Here is a 20,859-nt window from a genome sequence, read left to right as displayed (position 1 = left end):
ATTATAGTGATAAAAACAACCTAAAAATTCAAGGACAGGATGACAATTAACTAAGTTCTGCTATTTCTCTTGCAATGAGGGAGAAAACAACAAATATTAAATTTTAAGAAAATATAATAATATAATGTGCGTGCGTGCTTAGTTGCTAAGTTGTGTCCGACTCTTTACAACTCCATGGACTGTAACTCACCAGGCTCATCTGTCCATGGGATTCTCCAGGCAAGAATACTGGACTGGGTTACCATTTCCTTCTCCAGGGGATTTCCCTGACCCATGGATTGAACCCGAGTCTCCTGAATCTCCTGGCACTGGTAAGCAGATTATTTATTTACCACTGTGCCACACCTGGGAAGCCCATATAATAAATATGTGTGATTTCATTTTATATTACTATATATTGGTTCTATGTTACTTAATTGTATATTAATATGTACTAATTTAAACATTATACTTAAAGATAATGACTATGGTGATAGCTGTTTACTTTGTGCCAGGTACCACACCGAGTGCTTCAGATGTGTTTTACAATGTTATTCTCAGAGTTAACTCTCAGATAGCCACCCCAGGCTTTCCGGACTCCTAGTTTAGACCATTTCATAATTCATATGATAATTAATGATGAGGACAAAAGAGATATAATAGCCAATCCTTCTAAACAGTTTACAGGGATTATCTCATTTAATCCATACAACAATTCTATGGGGTGGGTCTTGCTCTTAATAGAATGCTCTATAAAGAATGTAAGCCACAGGGCTAAAGAGGTTGGGGAAGCTGGGATTTGAACCCAGGCATCCTCCCCCAGACTCCCACTTCAATCACTGCCCTGTGCAACCCAGAGGCTAAGTGAGGCTGGAGGAAGGAACTTACGTGGTTATGGCCACACTTGGTCCCAGTCATCACCAGGCCGGGGTCCAGCATGTCACCCTCCTCCTCGGGACCTCGATAGACGTGGGTGCCCCGACATCGGATCTGCCTTCCATTTATCACAATGACGGTGTCGATGGGCACTGCATTAGACTCCAGGGGCCGGGCCTCGGAACTCTGACACTGGATCTTGCCACACTTGGCATCTCTGAGCCCAAGAGAGGAGGAGGGAAGGAGATGGAATCAGAGACAGGGAAGAGCTGGGACACCAAAGAGCTTCAATCTTTCTCAACTGGGACAGCAGGTTTGTATGGGGAAGAGGCAAAAGGCAATGAGTGTGCTGTAGGGACTCAGCCAGAATTCCTCTGTGTGGTCTTAGACCAAGGATAGGATGCTATATCTTTATTCCCAAGTAGATGTAGCCAGAGGGCTGGCCTTGGGAAGTCCCCTTTACTGCAAGAACTGCCTGACCTGAGCAACCTAACCCCTTATGCTCTTTGTACCCCCAAGCAGCCGGGTGTTGCAGCCAGAAGAAGCCTGGTGTCATCCCTGACCTCCCTCCTCCGTCCTATATACCAACCCAAGTTCACACCACCATCCTCTCTCACCTAGACACCAGGAAACTGGTCTCCCTGCTCCAGACTTGCCCTACAAGGGCCTAATTTCCAAACTGCTCTCAAGCCAAAGTCCAAACTCCCCTAGCCATGTACTCAAGGTTTCTCATGATCTGGTCCCTGCTCAACTAGCCAGGCTCATTTCTCAGTAGCGCACCCCACACCCGCCCCCACCCCGCTGCACCCCAACATTATACTTTAACTATATCAAGTTGCTATCAATTCTTCCTACCACCAGCTTTTCTCTATTCATTTCTCTGCCTGGGACACTCGACCATGTACCAGCACCATTCCTCATCCTGTTCAAATAGATACTTTCTCCAGATCGCAGCTTAAGCATAACTTCCTCTGGGAAACCACTTCAGTCCACTAAGGTGAGTTGGGTGGCTCCCACCATATTTCCATTATTACACTATCCTCTTAAGTTCCATGTACTCAGCCCAGTGTCTGGCACATGGTAAATCCACAATAGATAGTGGATGGGTGGGTAGGTGGATGGATGGTTGAAATGAATGAACGACTGGGTGAATGACAGGCTATTCAGATGAGGGTATAATTAGTACCCTGCGGAAATGACCCAAGAGGGCTGACGGGCTGCCCTAGTATAAGAAGGTCCCAAAAGGAAATGTGACCAGCCTTCTAGGAAGCATTGCATCCACACCCTCCCTCTGACTTCCTTAGGGCTGAATGGTGCATTGTCAAAAGGGCCTGCAAGAGATTACTTAAGGGCCCCCTCTAGGGCCAACCAAGCGGATGAGTGGGTGGGAGTGACGAAAGAGCAGGACTTGCTTTGGCATCCTCATCTCATGGGGTCTGCCTTATGGTCATCACCTCATGTTGCACTTCTTGTGTTTCCCATTCATGTCCTTCCCACAGTTTCCAAAGGTGTCCCCTGCCACATTCACCTTCTCGAAGCAGAGATCAGGAGCAGGCCGGGCTCCTGGGTGGGCAAGAAACATTTATCAGCACACCAGCCAACTTTAGTAGAAGTCAGAAGCCCCCAAAGGACAGAACTAGCCCCTGGCAAAATCAGGAAGTAAGGAAGTTTTATGGAAGGGAATATTCAGCCTTTTCTTTATCCCTATCTGTTAGTCCACCCCCACCTTCTCAAGACCTACTCATAAAAAAAGGTTTTATATCAGTTCTTTACACTTTATTGAGGTTTTATATCTATGGGAGGTGTGTGTGCTAAGCCTTCTTTCTCATGAAGAAGCCCTTTCTCATTTCAGGTGTTTGTTATGTTGTTTTTTTTTTTTTTTTTTTTTTTAAATAAAGGTAATACCTGCAGAAGATTTTTAAGAATAAAATACATTTTTCAGTTTTTTCTACTTAGTCATTCTAGTTCCCACATCCCTAAAACCTGGAGAAGCAATCAATTAATAGTGTATTTTCTAAAGATAATTTTATCTCCACCTTCTAGATACAATTCTTGTGTATCTTCTAGAGATAATCTATCCAATAAGGAATGGCCACATAGTCTATTCACATTTTTTTTTTTTTACTTAGTACATACAGAGCTGCGTCCTTTTATTCAGCTTATGGAGTCCCAATGTATTTGGGTGCACCAGAATTACCTTAACTGATAGGATTTATTGAAGGATTTATGGGTTGTTACTGCTCTAACAGTGCTGTAATAAATATCCTTGTAAATCTACTTGGCCAAATACAAACGTAGGACACATCCCTAAGCAGTAGTATGGATGGGTCCAATGACAGGTACACTTAAAATTCTGGTATCTCCAAACTGCTTTCCACTGGGGTTGTACACATCTGTTTCCCCACATGTATAATATGGTTTTCTCCACAACTATATTACTATTATTCTTGTTACAGTATTATCATGCCAACTTATATTAATTTTTCATTCTTTTCCAATATGATATATGAAAAAAAAATCCCATCTCATAGTTGATACTTTGCTCACAGCTCCATCGTCCACCTGTTTTGTTGGATTATTCTTATCCATTCACTCACTATGAGAATTTAAAGCATCAAGGAACTAGGAAGAATACTGTGTACTGCCTCCTGCTGAAAGTCTACCTTGAGGCAAGGGGATAAAAAGGGTAATATCTGGAGATGCTCTTGTAAAGCCTGATCCTAAGCAATCCAGAGTGTCTGAAGGGGGAGGCTGGCTAGGAAGCAGCAGGGTGGAAGGAGGGTGACCCGCCCCCTGGGGAGCGCCTTACCAGGGCCCCACAGCTGCTGGCACTGCTCCTGGTAGGTGAGGCACATGCCATTGTAGCAGTAGGCCTGGCCGTCCTCGCAAGGGGTGCCGTCCATCTGGTAGAAGTTGGTGGGGCACTGGGGGGACTTGCCCGTGCAGAACTCTGGGAGGTCGCACTGCCGTGCCTGTTCACGGCACAGTGTGCCCGGGGCCAACAGCTGAGCCGAGGAACAAGAAGGGGGGATAAAGTCAATCTCCCACCTGTCCTCAATCCTCCCAGCAAGGGCTCATGAGCATCACTCCCATGGAACAGAAAATCCCTTACCATTATTTCAGAGCACTTTTTACGTGACCTCATTAGCTTAAACCACCATAAATCATCTAACATGAAACATCGAACACTTAGTTTCAAGGTGGTTTTACAAATGTTAGCTCTACATAGCAGTCTTAAGAATCAGGTAAGAAATAATATTTATGCAACTATTTACAGTTCACTAAGTGCTTTAGTAATAACAGCTACTTTATGGAGCTCCTATTTAAATGCCCAGGACAAATAATATTTCATTTAGTCTTCATGACAGTCCTATGTAATATAATTATCCCTGTTTTATAGATGAGGAAATCTGAGGCATGTCTCCAAAGTTTCATGGTTAGTAAGTGGCAGAAGAGCAAAGCCCACTAGTATATATGTACAGATACACACACACACTCACACACAAACTAGCATTCATGCATCTTTGAATTCACAAGCACTCTGGCAATAATACACCCACATTATCGAGTCAAGCTCCAGGCTAAGTATGTTGCACGTGTTCATCTCATGAGATCCTCACAATGTCCATGAGCTAGATACTGCTATTTGCCCCATTCTGCAGATGAAATAACCTGATCAAATAGCACACCTTGGGCAACTGGTAAGTCTGAGTTTAGGTGGAAGCACAGTCCACGATCCAATCTAAAACCCTGGGACCAGATGGGCCCCAGACTTCACAGATTTGAGAAAGCAGACATTACACAGAGGTACATACATATGTATATGTGTATATCTCTCTATATATACATACACATGACATATGTATATTACATAACCCAGCATCAAGGCCTAGGATTATACCTTATAATCAAACACACTAATGTTTTTGCAATGAAATACACTATTTGCTTTAAGTGTTATTTTTTAAAAAAGACTATAATTTGATTTATGTCAATTGAGATCCAATTTTGCCACCAAATGAGTTTAAAAAAAATTTTTTTTTCAGTTTTTAGAACTTCCTGAATTTCAGAATTATAGATAAGAGAATGCAGACCTATAGTAACATTTGCGGTAAAAATGATGTGCTCTTCCAATCAATACTAAGAATGTGGGCTCCAGAGTCAGAGAAACCTGGTTCAGCCCCTTCCTCACTGTTTAACCCTGGAGAAGTCACTTATACCCTCTGAGCCTCAGTCTCTACATCTTAAGTTGAGGATATTAACATAAACCCCATAGGTGTTCTATAAGGCCTGAATGAGATGACACATATAAAATTCTCTGCACTGTGCCTGGCACCTAACAAGCAATCCCTTAATGTTAATCAAAACTGTGATGAGGAATATTATGAATGCCAAATAAAATCAAGCCTACTCTCTCTGGACATTTTTTTTTTTAATTTCCCACTTTCCAGGAGTCCCACACAGCCTTCTGGGATAATCTGAACTCAGTGACGTCAAATATAGAAAAAGGGAAACTTTGTTCAAAGGCTCTTTCTGGCTAACTTTGACACCACCACTTCCCCAGGACTGAGGCTGAATCTGGCCATCAGCCCCTGCAGAGCCTCGGACTGTCAGGTCAGAACCCTGGGCAGGGAGGGCCCCTTACCTTACAGCGGTGACAGCAGGAGCCGTGCGCACACTCGGCCCCCTCTCTCAGGGTGCAGTTAGCGGCATTGCAGCAGGGGTTCTCGCATTCCTGGGGAGGCAGCGAGAGGGGGCGTGAGCCTCCGAGGCAGCAGAGCAGGGAGATGGGAGACAAGGCAGGAGGAGGGGCCTTTACCCCCTATCCCACCTCATGTGCCCCTGGAACTCCAGCTCCCTGGGAAATCTCTACCCAAAACACCACTTGATAGCTTTATCATTAAGATAGTATGTATATATTGTAGAGAATATACATAAGCAGAATCATCAGTAACATCCAACTTAGACACAACTGCATCCTGACACATTTACAAACATATAGTTATTTTACAAAATCACAGTAACCATACCACTTTTAAACTTAACACACTACCCCCACTTTTCCTTGTAATCATGGATTCGTCTAAAATGTGATTTTTAGCATAGTACTACATTATAAGGAAATGTCATGATTTGTTTTTCTCATCCCCAATCCAACATCCAGAGACCATGTCTTCCTGGGATCCAGGCGGACCTGTGTTCCTCCCCTTCTAGCGCACCAGGCGTCTTCCCACCCCAAGGCGCAGCTCTCCCACTAGCTAAAGTGTGCCTTCCCCTCTTCGTGCCCCTTGCTAACTCCTACCTCCGCCTTCGAGTGTAGGGTCCGAGTCCCCCCCACCTGAGTAGGGCAGCTCCCCTCATGTTACATACACTCCTAGCATCATGCTATTGGCTCTCCTGCTATTTACCACAGTTGTATTTATACATTTTTGCAGCTATTTGGTCAATGTGTGTTTCTGGCTTTGGACTATATACCCCATAAGGACAGGGACCATGTCTATTTTTTCCTACCTATTTATTTTCCTATCCCCGACACATGACCTAGTATCACATACTCATTTGTTGAAGGAGAAACTGCTCTGAATATAAGCCATTGGCCAAGCCCACTCAGGAGTGGGCCCCTTAACCTCACTGGGCCCTCCATGATAACACAACTCTCTCCTTTCTGAAGGGTCTGGGCCGATCTCTCTGAACTCATGCTGGTGCAGGTGGGAAGCCTTTAAATGGTTCTTGTTTTATTAAAGTTATGTGCTGGCATTTTAAAAAAGTCAAACCATAGAGAAGATTAAAAAAGCAAATAGTCTTTACCCACATATACAGACCCTCAATCTCATCCCCAGAGTTTATTCTGAATGCATAGACTACTGACACATTCTCCCACAAACTGTTCTGCACGTTAACGTTCATATTTTCATGCTTCATAAAATAGATATGAAACTATCCAGTTCTGCTTTTTGCAGAACTGCTAGCATCTGTTAGAAGTGACAGAGCTATGATATGCCTACTATATTCATCCTGAAGATCAGAAGGAAGGAAAGGGCTTGTACACCACCAATTCTGCTCTTTCTTCCTCCTAGAAGCCCCTTTCAGACTTGACAGGACTTCCTACATCCCCTTTCAGTCATTTCTTCTACAGGTCAAAGAGCATGAGCTTGTTATTTTAAGTATCCTCATAATGCCCAGGTTGAAGTTCGTGTATCCAGCTGTGGACAGCCAAGGAAGCCATCTGTAGCTCCACTGGCCAAGACTGTGGTTTCTGGATAGATCAGATGCTCACAAGGAGAACTCCCCTGCATTTTGGACACAGATACTGTCAACCTCAAACTGGGAGAATCTACATAAATGGTCCATATTTAAGGCTTACTCCCCACATGTTATTTGTGATGGGGTCTTTGACCTCCACGTGTATGTAGGAAATGCCTGTGACTAATTTTCAGATACATGCTCTTTGACCTTGAGATTTGAAGTCACTGTAAATTCTTCCCCTCCCACTAACATGGCATGACACCTTACCTCCTCCTCCCCACAGTCACACTCTTCCCCATCTTCCAGGTACCCATTTCCGCATCTCCGGCCTCCATACAGCGTCCTGGTGTCTGGCATGTTGGAGAGACACATCCCCCCGCCTGACTGCAGATACCTGTCCAGCTCCCTCCTGTTGCATCTGTTGAACACTCTGGGAAAGGGGTGCCTGAGAGGAGAGCCAGGGCAGAATCAGCTGGGGGTCTGAGCATCAAGCTGCCGCCCATGAGGCTGATTCCAGCTGGATTCAGACCCCCACAGGCCCATGCACATACATTCTGCCCCCTAAGAACATCACCTGTACATTAACTTTCTATGAACTAAGAAGTATTAACCACCACATAATGTTTTTTTTTTTTTCCCTTTCTCTCCATGGAGAGTTTATTTGAGAATCCGATGCAACGATTTCAGCCCTTTCCATGAAGGAGTTGCAATAAATAAAGGATAACTAGTATGTTACAATAGGTCTCTTGAGCCTTAGAGCGGAATAAAATTTCAGCCAACCCAAACTTTTCCTGAAGCTGATATTAGATGGAGATTTTCTTAGAACAGAAGACCAGGCCAAAAAAGGCCAAGTTTATGGGTTTAATTTCTTTGTTGGGCCAGTGATCTGATCTCTGTTCTAACGATGCAGGCAGTGCTCCAAACTCAACAGCCCAACTCACAAACACATGGTCTGTATCACAAGAGTGTGAAAGGCCCTACATCCCGCTATTGGGGAAAAGAATCAGAAGTCATGCACTCCTTGGTGACAGGTAGGTACCATGATCTGGGTGTACAGAGGAAGAGTTATCCTGATCCCAATTACCTAAACCAAGTACAGGTTAGACACCAGAGGGTTTCCTTCAGTTGTCAGGAATGTCACAAAAAGCTTGTCACTAAAAATTGTTAAATTACTAAATTGTCTGAACAGTTTAAAACAAATTGTAGTAATTAACATAACTCTCTCAACCACCTGTCTACAAATAAGATTTTTAGATTGAGAGAGAAAGAGGTGGACTTAACAGTGAGCTTGAACCTTGTTCAAAGAGCAGAGATTTGAGCACGAACCATGGAGCTGTCTGTCTCTTTCATATCGACATCATCCTTTGTGTGACACTTTTTCCACGAAGTGAGCAGAAGACACTGGAACACCAAGCAAGCTGCATCTCCTCTCAGAGACACAGCAACACCACTCCCTGAGCAGCATGAGCTGGCCCTAGTGGCTTTCCGTAGGAGGAACACAAGCTCCCACCATGATGCCTTCTGAAGAGTGACTCAGTTCCCTGAAGAACCTGCTGCTCTCTGCTGTGTGAGTCCAGACACTGACTGTAAGTCCTCTGAAGCAACTTCAGAGTTCTCTTTAAAAGGCTCTGGTTTAAAGACCCCTCAGAACTACAGTGAGATGGAGCTGCCTTGTCCCTGTTCCTTGTGGTAAATGCAGCCTGTAAAACCCCTGAGGAGTCACTGTGGGGTGGGGGGTTGCTGTCCTTCCTTCTCCTTGTTCTGGAGGCAACATCAGTGCTTCCAGGGCTAGGTGTGACAGCCCTGATCACACTTCCTTCACATGAAGGGATGAAGGGTTGTGACTGTTATAAATGGGTTCTCAGCAAAAATTCGTGAAGTGGAAAAGACATATATGGTCAGACCAATTTTATAGCTGAAGACCACCGAGGCAGAAATTAAGTGAATCTCAAGTTTCATCAGCTTCCCTGGTGGCTTAGTGGTAAAGAATCTGCCTGCCAATGCAGGAGATGCAGGTTCCATCCCAAGGTTGGGAAGACCCCCTTGGAGAAGGAAATGGCAACCCACTCCAGAATTCTTGTCTGGGAAATGCCATGGACAGAGAAGACTGGTGGGCTACAGTCCATAGGGTTACAAAGAGTTGGACTAAACAATAACAACAGGTTCTACCACACCAAAGTTTCTGCTAGAAACCTGTGCTGCTTCCAACATTTGTTTTCTTGGTCTTCTTCCCCTTCTCTCTTCAAGGCCCATGTAAGAAGTATAACAGAGGCTCCCTGGGCCAGGAGCAACACTTGGTCTGCACTGGCTTCTCGAGCTCTGCCCTCTTCCCCATCCTCAGCTTCCCGCTTGACTCACCCGGTGGCAGCAGCCATGATGCACCCACCGTCAGCCGCGCTGGCTGAGCAACAATCCGCGGAATCGTGGCTCATGCCGAAGTTGTGACCCATCTCGTGGGCCATGGTGGCGGCCACGCCGATGGCATTCTCAGAGTGGTCCTGCTCAGGGAGAGAGTTCAGGTCAAAGACAGCTCCCCTCTGCAGCCCTGCCTTTTCCTTAGCCAAGCTCTCCACTGATAACACAACTGCTGGGCATACAGGCTCAGGGACTAAAGTCTATGATCTTAAGTACCCTGCAGCATCTGTCAGTAAGCACAGGTCGACAGAGAGGTTGGCAGATAAATGCCCAGCGGCCTCCTTGCTGTCTACTTTACAGGCCAGAAATGAATAGCACAAACATTCTCACAAACTCAGAGAGAACTTCAAAAGAAGGCAATAATTTCCTAACTGTGACTTTGAGACAGGCTCTTGCTCCATAAAGATACACAGAACCCGAGGCTTGAAATAAAATCATTTTTATCTCTGTATCTTATAATTTGTCAGCCCTGGTCTGGACCATATAAGAGATGTAGTGATGTATGATTCATGTAATTGCTTCAGGGTTCTCCTGAGTTTGAGAACTGGGGATAAATGACAGTAAATGAAAATTCATCCCTTAGTACCTCCACCTCTTAGAACTTAATACCTTAATTTAAAAAAAACTTCCCTTCTTTATGTCCAACCTTTTTTCCTATAATACTTCATACACAATATTTTTAGAAGATGGCCTCCTATTTTGTAAGGCAATTTTCCACTTTCTGCAGCATTAATAATGGCTTGAGACTCACCATGTTGACTCCTCCAGACTGGTACACGGAGCACATGGCCATGAGGGGAGCCAGGCCAATGGTGGTGCCATGAAAGGACATGCCCCTGCGGGAAGGAAGGAGAGGTGACTAGGGTAGGGGCTGAGGGGGTTGCTCCCATGTGCCCAGAAGCCATCATGGCCTTCCTTGGCCCTGCTGACAGTCCCAGATCATTCCCAAGGGAAGAGGTCCTGCTACTCTAAGCCAACACAACAATTCCCAGGTCACCACACCTCTCAATTCTTCTCACCTATTCTCCCACCGCTCTAGACAAACAGAAAAAGAAAGCAAAAGGTCACTTCTTCCCACAGTACGGCCATAATCCCATCCCCTGGAAGGAAATGGGCAGGGCTTGCAAAGCTGCATCCCATTCCTGCTACAGAGGAAAAGGTCAGAGGGTGGGGATGAGGGAAGGGTGGCACAGGTTCTACTGCTGAAGTGAATCATGCCCACTTCCGCCAGCTGTCAAGGTCCCCCACCATATCCCTGGCTCTGTGGTATGTGTATGGCGGGGGAGGGGTGGGGGGAGCGGTCAGGGCAGCAGCTGTGGGAGCTGATGTTTCATTCCTGAATCACTCTGGGGCCAAGGAAACAGATGTGTCCCATCGGGATAGAGTGCAGCTGGGTGCAAGAATGAGCTGTTTCTGCCTTTGTTTTGCGATTGTGACCCTAATCTGCCAACAGCCAGCTACATTCCCCTAGTTTAATACACTCTTTTCTCAGCTGTCTGCATCTAGCACAGGGGCAAAGAAATGAATAAAATATCGGTGTTTTCGTGCATGCCACAAACCATGAAATTTATTTAAAGGATCTACATGGAAATTCATTACATCATGCTTTCATATCTCTGTGTTTGCCTTCTTATATAGTCCATGACATCTCAGAGAGCCAAGACTATCTTATTTATTTTGGGATCATGAGAACTTAGCTTAGAATCAGATACACAGCGGGTGCTTAACACATGTTCGCTGAATTCAATGCAGATTTATCTTTAGAGAAATAATCTGCAAAAAAAAAAAAAAATACATGCAAATCTCTAGGAAGTCCTATTGATTGTCTGATAAACTCAGACATGGCACTGAGGAAGTTATACTGGAAACTGGATTCTAGGTCTTGCCCAAAGCAGGACACCAGACTTTCAAAGATCAGGCCAAAGCTTTGGTAGTCAAAGACTCTTCCTAGGTAAGTGTGCCATCAAGAAGCAAGATCTCAGGTTTTTAGTAGAGCTATTTCCTCGGTCTCTTTTAAAGTGTAAACAAAGGTTTAAATGATTGTTGTTTCAGAGATATTTAGGGAACAGGAAAAAATGGCTTTATTATGTATGTGCTTTTTGTTGTAACTTCCTCAGAATACCTTTGGAAGTCAGCACTAATAAATACCAGATTGTCATCATGGGGGACTGTCACGGGCCACCATGACCCCCATCGGTTTCTGTTCTTTTCTTTCTAGGATTGAACAAACTCCAACACAACCACTCTCATACCCCATGTCTCCCTCCCCTCAAACACACTATTCCTGCATCATCTGCCACTTGACTACCTCGCAGTTGGCCCTGAGACCCTGGGAATGACATGAAGGACAAGCTGAGGAGGCCCCTCTCCTGCGCCTGCATGGGGAGATCAACTCCTGCACTAAAACAAAGCACCATGAAGATCAGGGTGAGCCCCTTAGAAAGTCTGTTTCAAAGCGGCCATGACGAACAGTCAGTCACTTCCCAAATACACACCCAGTTGATTCAGAGACTCAGCGAAATATGTCTAAGGCACTAATTTTCTAATTTGGGTTGTAAACACTTCTTGGAATTGTTATGACTCGGGCTTTTTAGTATTTTCCTGAATATACTGGGCACAGAGCACATGCCTGAGGAATATTTGGGTACTGGAACAGAGAGTCAGGATAGCTTAGTCCAGCCAACTGTCAACACTGGGGAGAAAGGACAGACGGCACACGCGCTGGGAGCAGGGGCTTTGCAGCCAAGGGCAAGGCAACACACATGGAAAAGGCTATTTACGTGATTAACTGTGCATTGTCATGGTTCTTCCGGGTGAGCAGCTTGCGCCTCCAGCTTAGAAATGACCAGAGGGTAGAGTACGGATTCTCTGAAACTTCACACATGTTCCCATGAGTCCACACTTCCAAGCCCACGAGGGCAATCCGGATATTCAAGGATCGGTAAAACTGAAAACACACACAGAAAAGTCACAGTGTCATCTGTCGGCACCACCGCGAGTATGAACCCCTTCCCAGCCCAAGTGCGCGGAGCTCAGATTCCAGATTTCTCTTCTCTACCTGCCTCCAGGGGAGGAGGGAACAGGTGTTGCTCTTCAGATTTCTCAGAAGAGGGACAGCCTGTGAGAGGCACAACATCCTGAGAGAGGCTCGACCTCTGGTAGCAGAGCTGGGGTGACTTAGCTGAGAGAAACGAAGACTGAGACAGGGCACAGAGTTGCTTTCAGACATGCACAGGGCTCTTAGTGGAGAAAGGACCAGTGCTATTACACATGAGCCTACAGTGGGGCTCAGTTAATAGGCAGAACAGACAGGAAGATACATTTCATTTTAAAATAGGAAGAAACTTTCTAAGCTGGTCAAGAGCTAAGCCTCACTGTCATCTGTAACAAGTACCCTTGACTCATGTGTCCGGTACAATCACCCCACCCAATTCCTTTCATGGGCCTTATTTTTATATATGTCTAAAAAGTTTTCTTGTATATGAATATTTAAAACAACTTTATTAAGGCATAATTTATACATCATAGAATCCACCCATTTTAAGGGTAATATTTTTTAGTAAATTTACCAAGTTGTGAAGTGATCAGATCAGATCCGATCAGTCGCTCAGTCATGTCCAACTCTTTGCGACCCAATGAATCGCAGCACGCCAGGCCTCCCTGTCCATCACCAACTCCCGGAGTTCACTGAGACTCACGTCCATCGAGTCAGTGATGCCATCCAGCCATCTCATCCTCTGTTGTCCCCTTCTCCTCCTGCTCCCAATCCCTCCCAGCATCAGAGTCTTTTCCAATGAGTCAACTCTTCGCATGAGGTGGCCAAAGTACTGGAGTTTCAGCTTTAACATCATTCCCTCCAAAGAAATCCCAGGGCTGATCTCCTTCAAAATGGACTGGTTGGATCTCCTTGCAGCCCAAGGGACTCTCAAGAGTCTTCTCCAACACCACAGTTCAAAAGCATCAATTCTTTGGTGCTCAGCCTTCTTCACAGTCCAACTCTCACATCCATACATGACCACAGGAAAAACCATAGCCTTGACTAGACGAACCTTTGTTGGCAAAGTAATGTCTCTGCTTTTGAATATGCTATCTAGGTTGGTCATAACTTTCCTTCCAAGGAGTAAGCGTCTTTTAATTTCATGGCTGCAGTCACCATCTGCAGTGATTTTGGAGCCCAGAAAAATAAAGTCTGACACTGTTTCCACTGTTTCCCCATCTATTTCCCATGAAGTGATGGGACCGGATGCCATGATCTTCGTTTTATGAATGTTGAGCTTTAAGCCAACTTTTTCACTCTCCTCTTTCACTTTCATCAAGAGGCTTTTAGTTCCTCTTCACTTTCTGCCATAAGGGTGGTGTCATCTGCATATCTGAGATTTTTTTATTGATTGATATTTTTGATATTTTTGATATTATTGATATTTCTCCCGGCAATCTTGATCCCAGTTTGTGTTTCTTCCAGTCCAGCATTTCTCATGATGTACTCTGCATATAAGTTAAATAAACAGGGTGACAATATACAGCCTTGACGAACTCCTTTTCCTATTTGGAACCAGTCTGTTGTTCCATGTCCAGTTCTAACTGTTGCTTCCTGACCTGCATACAAATTTCTCAAGAGGCAGATCAGGTGGTCTGGTATTCCCATCTCTTTCAGAATTTTCCACAGTTTATTGTGATCCACACAGTCAAAGGCTTTGGCATAGTCAATAAAGCAGAAATAGATGTTTTTCTGGAACTCTCTTGCTTTTTCCATGATCCAGCGGATGTTGGCAATTTGATCTCTGGTTCCTCTGCCTTTTCTAAAACCAGCTTGAACATCAGGAAGTTCATGGTTCACATATTGCTGAAGCCTGGCTTGGAGAATTTTGAGCATTACTTTACTAGCGTGTGAGATGAGTGCAATTGTGTGGTAGTTTGAGCATTCTTTGGCATTGCCTTTCTTTGGGATTGGAATGAAAACTGACCTTTTCCAGTCCAGTGGCCACTGCTGAGTTTTCCAAATGTGCTGGCATATTGAGTGCAGCACTTTCACAGCATCATCTTTCAGGATTTGGAATAGCTCAGCTGGAATTCCATCACCTCCACTAGCTTTGTTCATAGTGATGCTTTCTAAGGCCCATTTGACTTCACATTCCAGGATGTCTGGCTCTAGGTCAGTGACCACACCATCGTGATTATCTGGGTCGTGAAGATCTTTTTTGTACAGTTCTTCTGTGTATTCTTAATTTTAGAGTATTTTCATCATACCAACAAGAAACCTTATGTCCATTGCTATCATTGCCCATTTTCACCCCTAGACCAGGGTAATCACTAATCTACTTTCTATCTCCACAGATTTACCTTTTCTGGATATAGTCTACAAATGGAATTATATAATACGTGGTCCCGTGTGTCTTCTTTCATTTAGCATGTTCTGAGTCTCGTCCATCTTGCTGTCTATATCATTCTGCCACTTCTTTTTTCTTGCTGACCAGTATTCCATGCCGTGGATATACCAAATTGTATATGACTTTACTGAAAGATGTCTCCCACTCATTTTGGAAGTAAATGGGTATAAATGATAATATATACACAGAGATGTGCTTACTCTTGAAATTTCCTTCCCCATCACTGGAAGTTCTCAGATTTTGTAAAGGATACCACAAACAGGTTGTAAGCATGAGGCTGTAAACGTCCCAGATAACCCTCATGATTTTGCGCAATCCAGAGATCCTGAAATTCTATAAATGAGACCTGATTCTTGGGCTCCTTAAGGCTAGAGCTACATCTAACCTTTATTACACGCTATCTTTCATCTCACACACACGTAGCAGGAAGAAGGTTTTCTTTAAAGCTAAGTACTGGAAGGCGTAGATACCAGAAATTCCCTGACTGGCCAAGCCCTAGAGAATACTGAGGCAGCAACTTAAAAAAAAAGTCATCATGGGGACTTTCCTGGTGGCTCAGTGGTTAATGCAAGGGGGCACGGGTTCGATCCCTGGTCAGCGAACTAAGATGCTGCACGCCTCATGCTTTGGCCTAAAAAAAGAAGTCATCACAGCTAAACCTAGGTCATGTAAGCAGGAGATGTCATCTCAATCCAAAAGTGGCAGGTACAGCCCCTGGTAAAAATAACAATCGTAGCACCAATGTTTATCAAGCACTTTCTACATATTAAAGACTGAGGCTTAGAGAAGTTCAGTAACTTGCTGAATTCTCAGCAGGAAGCTGGCAGAGTTGGGATGAAGACTTGGATTATTAGACCTCAGAGTCTACCCATCCAGAGAATCAACTTGCCCCCAGGAAATTGTGTGTAAATGGTCTCCAGATTCAGCAAAATATCAGTTGATTTCAATGGAAATTGTGATTTTCCTGTTTTGTGCCAGGTCAATCATTCCAGAAAATGAAGGGTTTGGATTCCAATTCAAACTTGCTTTACTAGGGAGCTTTTCAAGGACTTGACTTGGCTTTTTCATAGGGAAGGAAAAACATTCTAGACTGGGTCCATGATTCGGCAAATGAGTGCAGTGCATTCCAGTTTTAGTTCCATAACAGTTCAGTTCAAGGAGCTGGGTCAGCAAGCCTGAGAGAAATGGGCTTGCCTGCCCTCACCCCAGCCAGGGGTGACGAACCTCAGCTGCAGATGAGAGAACCAAGGCTGCTCCACAAAACAAACCAGCAGGCAAGGTTGGGGACTTCCAACAACGATGGGGCTGGCTAGCGCCTCTCTTCTCCTTCCACTTTTCACTAGCACCCCCAGTTCTAACACCCAGACCAGCTGCAGAGTCCACAAAGGAAACCCAGCCAAGTCTCCCACCTGCAGTATCTCCAGAACAATAGACATCACGTGGGTGATAACAGGGTCTACCCCGGGAAACAGCTTTTCTTATTTTCCCAGATGCTGAGTGTTCGGGTTGTGGGATCATTTCGATATTGTTGAGGAGTTGAAGGCTAGAGAGAGGACTGGAGTGGGTCCCTGGAGTCCTCCCTTCCAGGAAATGCCAGTGTTTGTGTTTAACTTTCACCTGTCAATGACCAGCACTTCCAGAGTCATCTGAAGCAAAAATAGAGGGCACAGACCCTCCCATCCAATGACTCCAGAACACTACCAAATTTGCTTGTAAATCCCTAAAAATATTGAAGTTCTCTTCCTTATCCTCCAATATTAAAAAAAAATGATTCCCCCTTCAGACTTGGGATCTATGAATCCCTAGCAGACGAAGAGTTAAGCTTCAGAGATTTTCTGAGTGCCCTGAGACTGTATAATAAATGTGATCAGATTCTCACAGAGACCTGCAATACCCGATGATTAAAATCTACTTTTAAAAACTATTTACTACTTGCCTATCAAGAGGTCACTGTCATTCTAGGTTACCTCTTCTACTTCGTTTTGCATTCTTTCATATAAACAAAGTATTTCCAAGTCCCAGACCAGCCTATTCTGGTCAAATTAAAGAATTTGGGTATTTCCTAAGAGCATGTTTTAAAAGAGCCTGACCTAGGAAAGTTAACCCTCTGCTCAGCCTTTCTAAGAGACAAAACCAAATAATTTTAGAAACGTTTAATAGGCGGAGATGACACAGATTGACCCCAAGCAATCCACTCCTCAATTTTAAGGCAGGGGTGAGGGTGAGGGTGTCAGAGGACAGTGCTCTGGGTCCTCAGCCCTATCTTCAGCTTTTTCCTCGGACTTTTATATTAGACATTGGAAAAAGCAGTCCACTGGAAAAACACAAATAATTGAAAGCTATTGGTTTAAATCAACCCTATTTTGTAAATTAAAAAACAAAACCGCAACCCAAACAAGACAAGTTACTTGGCTAGGTCCATGCAGCTGATGACTTGTGAGCACCGAGGCCCTGCAGCATCGCTACTGCCTCCTGGAAGCTGACAGGGCAGCTGCTCCAGGAAGAGGCAGGTCAGCTCCTGCTGGGCAGCTCCACTAAGGTGCTGGCACCTCTCCCACAAGTACACACCTGGTCTCACCTTATCAACGTAATTGGCGATCTCCATAAGCTTGTGTTTGGTGGCATCTTGGTCCAGTCCGTTCTTCTGAAACTAAATGGGGCAAGCAGAAGTAGATGAGAACCCAGAATCCTTCCCAGGACCCCTCGTGCGTCCCATTACTTGTCTGTGAATTCCTTCACTTTCTCCCATCTTCTGCGAGCAGTCATTTCCTTAGGAATATCTCCCTGACACACAGTGTCAGCTCGGTGAAGGCAGAACCTGAGTCACATCCATCCTGGTATCTCCAGCTAACAGTTCAGTGTCAGGCATACAGTAGGCATGCAGTAGCTGTGTAGTGAACTGAACTGTCTTCCTCCAGCCTGTGAGGTCGACCCTGTTCTCCTGTCCCCCTAATTATAAGGCCTTCTGCAAACTTCCACTGGGGCTCAGAAGAGGGACCAATCCAGTCCTTGCCACAGTCATCACCCCAACACGGAGCCCCCATCACAGGGATCACCCAAAGTCTCCAGGCAGGTAATCGGTCAGCATGGTCAAACTGTTGCTGAACACCCACAGTGTGCAAGGCACTGCACGTGGTGCTGGGCAGGACACAAAGCGTGAGGTCCTGGCCCTAACCTTAAAGGAGCTTCAGTTAGAACACAGAGGGGATCAGAAATAACAACGAAGGCAGATTTTGTATTTAAGGAGTATGACATTGAAATGGGCTGAAAAAACCTGCACAGAAATAACTGCAACAAGAGGCCACGTGAATGACACAAAATGACTGCTAGCAATGAGGATCATAAGATCCTGGCAAACAGGCTTCATCTGGTGTATCACTCAGATCAACTGGAAGTGCCTTCCACAGCGAGAAGGATTCTGAGGCTTCAAGGGGCTCAGCAGGAAAGAGTGCTGTGCTGGATCAGAAATGTCTGCCACGGGTACCAGGAGGAGCACATTTCCACAGGTAGCCTCACATTCATCATGCCTGCTTCAAAAGGATATATCATGTTCAGCTGCAATGATGAAGGAATGCTTCATGGCATAAAGATAAGATTTGCCACAACTGCAGCCTAAATTTGAAAAGAATAGATACGTCCCACACACTGCCGTGGTAACACAGAATTACTGTGTTACCATCTGAATTACTCTGGATATACATGAATATATGTTACTTCAAACCTTCACATCCTTCCTCCACAAAATCCCACAAGAATATTCAAGAACAAAAAGAACAGACAGCCTTGGGTATTTGTCTGGATAGGGGTGTGTCTCAGCCATGATACAGGGAGAAACCCGTTTCCTTTCCTCCCACTGCTTTGGGACCCTCCTGGGCCTCCATCAGAACGGCAACCAACTCATTTTCATGGCTGCTTTTTACACAGTTAAATTCCATGTAAGACTCTGGGACTCAGACCTTTTCAAGGTGTCAATCCTGCAACTTCTCTTTACAGAGTCACTGCATTTCTAAACTGGCCTCACTGCATAGCAAGTGCTGCAGCATTTAGTGAATACTCATTAGAACATCAGAGGCAGACTTCATTGTCTTTCAAATATATTAATCCTATCTTCAAACAGCTACCTGATAATATCACCACAGTTTAAGGAAAGTATCATGCTGTCCTGAAGAGCTTCAGGCAGGAGTCAGTCAACTTTTTTTTTTTTTTAATGGTCAGGTTGTTAATATTGTAGGCTTTGCAGTCATACTGTCTCTACCAGAAGTACTCAAATCGGCCATTCCAGCTCAAAAGTAATCATGGACAATACATGCATGGATGTGTTTCAGGAAAACTTTAAAAAACTTATAAAACCCTGGAGTGGGCTGGATCTGGCCATGGGCTATAAGTCACAGACCTCTGATGTAAAGAAAACAGTGCCTCTCCTTTACACTTTCTGGGTGGACACAGACAATACCACACAGTGCATCAGCTGGTCTTTAGCTGGCCCACATCCTGTCTGTGTCTTGAAAGTCCTTGCACACCTGTTCTCACAGCTACCTTGTCTCCTCCTACAACATCCCATCTTGCTCTTCCCCTGCCTAGGTTTCCCGCTTTACCTGAGGAATGAATAAGCTGAAAACCACCCCAGGGAACTTCCCTGGCAGTTCAGTGGTTAAAACTCTGGGCTTCCAAAGCAAGGGGAACAAGTTCGATACCTGGTCGGGGAACTAAGATCCGACATGCTGTACTGCATAGTCAAAAATAAAATAAAAAGCTTTAAAACAAAAAAGTACCTGCTCTACCTTTCTAAAAACAAATAAACAAAGAAGCAAAAGACAAACCATTCCAAGTGCTCCAAACTAGGCCCAGGGAGCTACTTGATCATTTTTTCTGCTAAAAACCCTCTCTCCAGGCGGTAATGCCATCCTTGTCTCTACTCCCGATGCCGAGTTCAGAGCCCAGGAGAAGCCTGGCCTGTCTCAGCACCAGGTTATAAATCACAGATAAGGTAGCCCGCCCCGTCCCTATCTTTCCGTCCTTTCAGATTAATTCATTGTCAGGAATACATTGCTGCCTGTGGAGGATATGAGGCCACTTGGAGAGGGAGTGGGGGAAGAGGAGGTGACGGGGGCAGGGATTTGTGAGCCTGTGGGCCCAGCCTGGGCTCTCATATCCTCCACCCACCCTTGTCGTAAATCAGCCAAAGCCGGGACCTGGGAAGTTAGCACAGAGCCTATCCACCATCCACAGAGTGGCAAGAATCATGGCCTGTGGCAACACCTGCGAGGCTCCTGGTGGAGGCACTGTCTTCTAGAACAGGAGACAGTTCTCCAGGGCACCACAGTCCTGAAGGCATCTGGGGCCGACACTTTTCCTCTAGGGATTTTGCTGTGTCTCTGGAGGTCAGGAGACTAAAGACCCCAATCCCTAACCGGCCCTCACTTATCCAGCTTCTAGACTCACACCCACTGAAATCTTAAAACCTGGCACCAAGAGTCCTCTGGGGAGACTGCAGGGCCAAAGGGCAGCCTCACCACACCTTTGCTTTAGAGCAGCTATGTTTCTACACGCTTAACTATCGGCGTCCCAGGAGCTGTCATCTGAACAAAGATTCTGTGGCTCAAAAAAGAAAGGATATCCCTGGTCCAGTGGCTAAGATGCTGAGTTTCCACTGCAGGGGGCACAAGTTTGATTTCTGACTGGGGAACTAAGATCCCGCATGCCACACAGCATGGCCAAAAAATAGGTGGGGGGGGGAAATGGTTCAAGACCACCATATTAGATGACCTTAGGTGTAAGAGGGTCCTCACCCCTGCTTCAGCTTGGAGAAGTCTGTGGACTTTTATATTAGACATTGGAAAAGGAAGTCCCACCGGGAAAACAAAAATAATCAAAAGCTACTGATTTAAATCAACCCTAGAGGAGCTCAGCTTTAAACCAGCAACCCTCCCACTAGGGCAGGTCTGTGAGTCAGGGG

General features: G+C 45.1%; 1 protein-coding gene across 2 annotated transcripts in view; it reads right to left on the bottom strand.

Moving 5' to 3' along the window:
* ADAM19 (ADAM metallopeptidase domain 19) overlaps positions 1-20,859 on the bottom strand; it is an 89,698-nt gene that overhangs the window by 14,535 nt on the left and 54,304 nt on the right. For both annotated transcript variants that reach the window (XM_025292331.3, XM_025292330.3), the window contains exons 8-16: positions 17,482-17,553; positions 12,297-12,463; positions 10,268-10,352; positions 9,460-9,599; positions 7,369-7,546; positions 5,501-5,590; positions 3,665-3,860; positions 2,310-2,418; positions 868-1,072 (exon numbers count right to left, since the gene is read on the bottom strand). In XM_025292331.3, coding sequence (XP_025148116.2) covers positions 868-1,072; positions 2,310-2,418; positions 3,665-3,860; positions 5,501-5,590; positions 7,369-7,546; positions 9,460-9,599; positions 10,268-10,352; positions 12,297-12,463; positions 17,482-17,553 — 1,242 coding nt within the window. The remainder of the gene's footprint in view (positions 1-867; positions 1,073-2,309; positions 2,419-3,664; positions 3,861-5,500; positions 5,591-7,368; positions 7,547-9,459; positions 9,600-10,267; positions 10,353-12,296; positions 12,464-17,481; positions 17,554-20,859) is intronic.

This window comes from Bubalus bubalis, chromosome 9 (genome assembly GCF_019923935.1).
Source record: "Bubalus bubalis isolate 160015118507 breed Murrah chromosome 9, NDDB_SH_1, whole genome shotgun sequence".
Classification (NCBI taxonomy): Eukaryota; Metazoa; Chordata; class Mammalia; order Artiodactyla; family Bovidae; genus Bubalus; species Bubalus bubalis.
The sequence above is the reverse complement of the archived record's forward strand: the minus strand, read 5'-3'. Positions and strand labels throughout refer to the sequence as shown.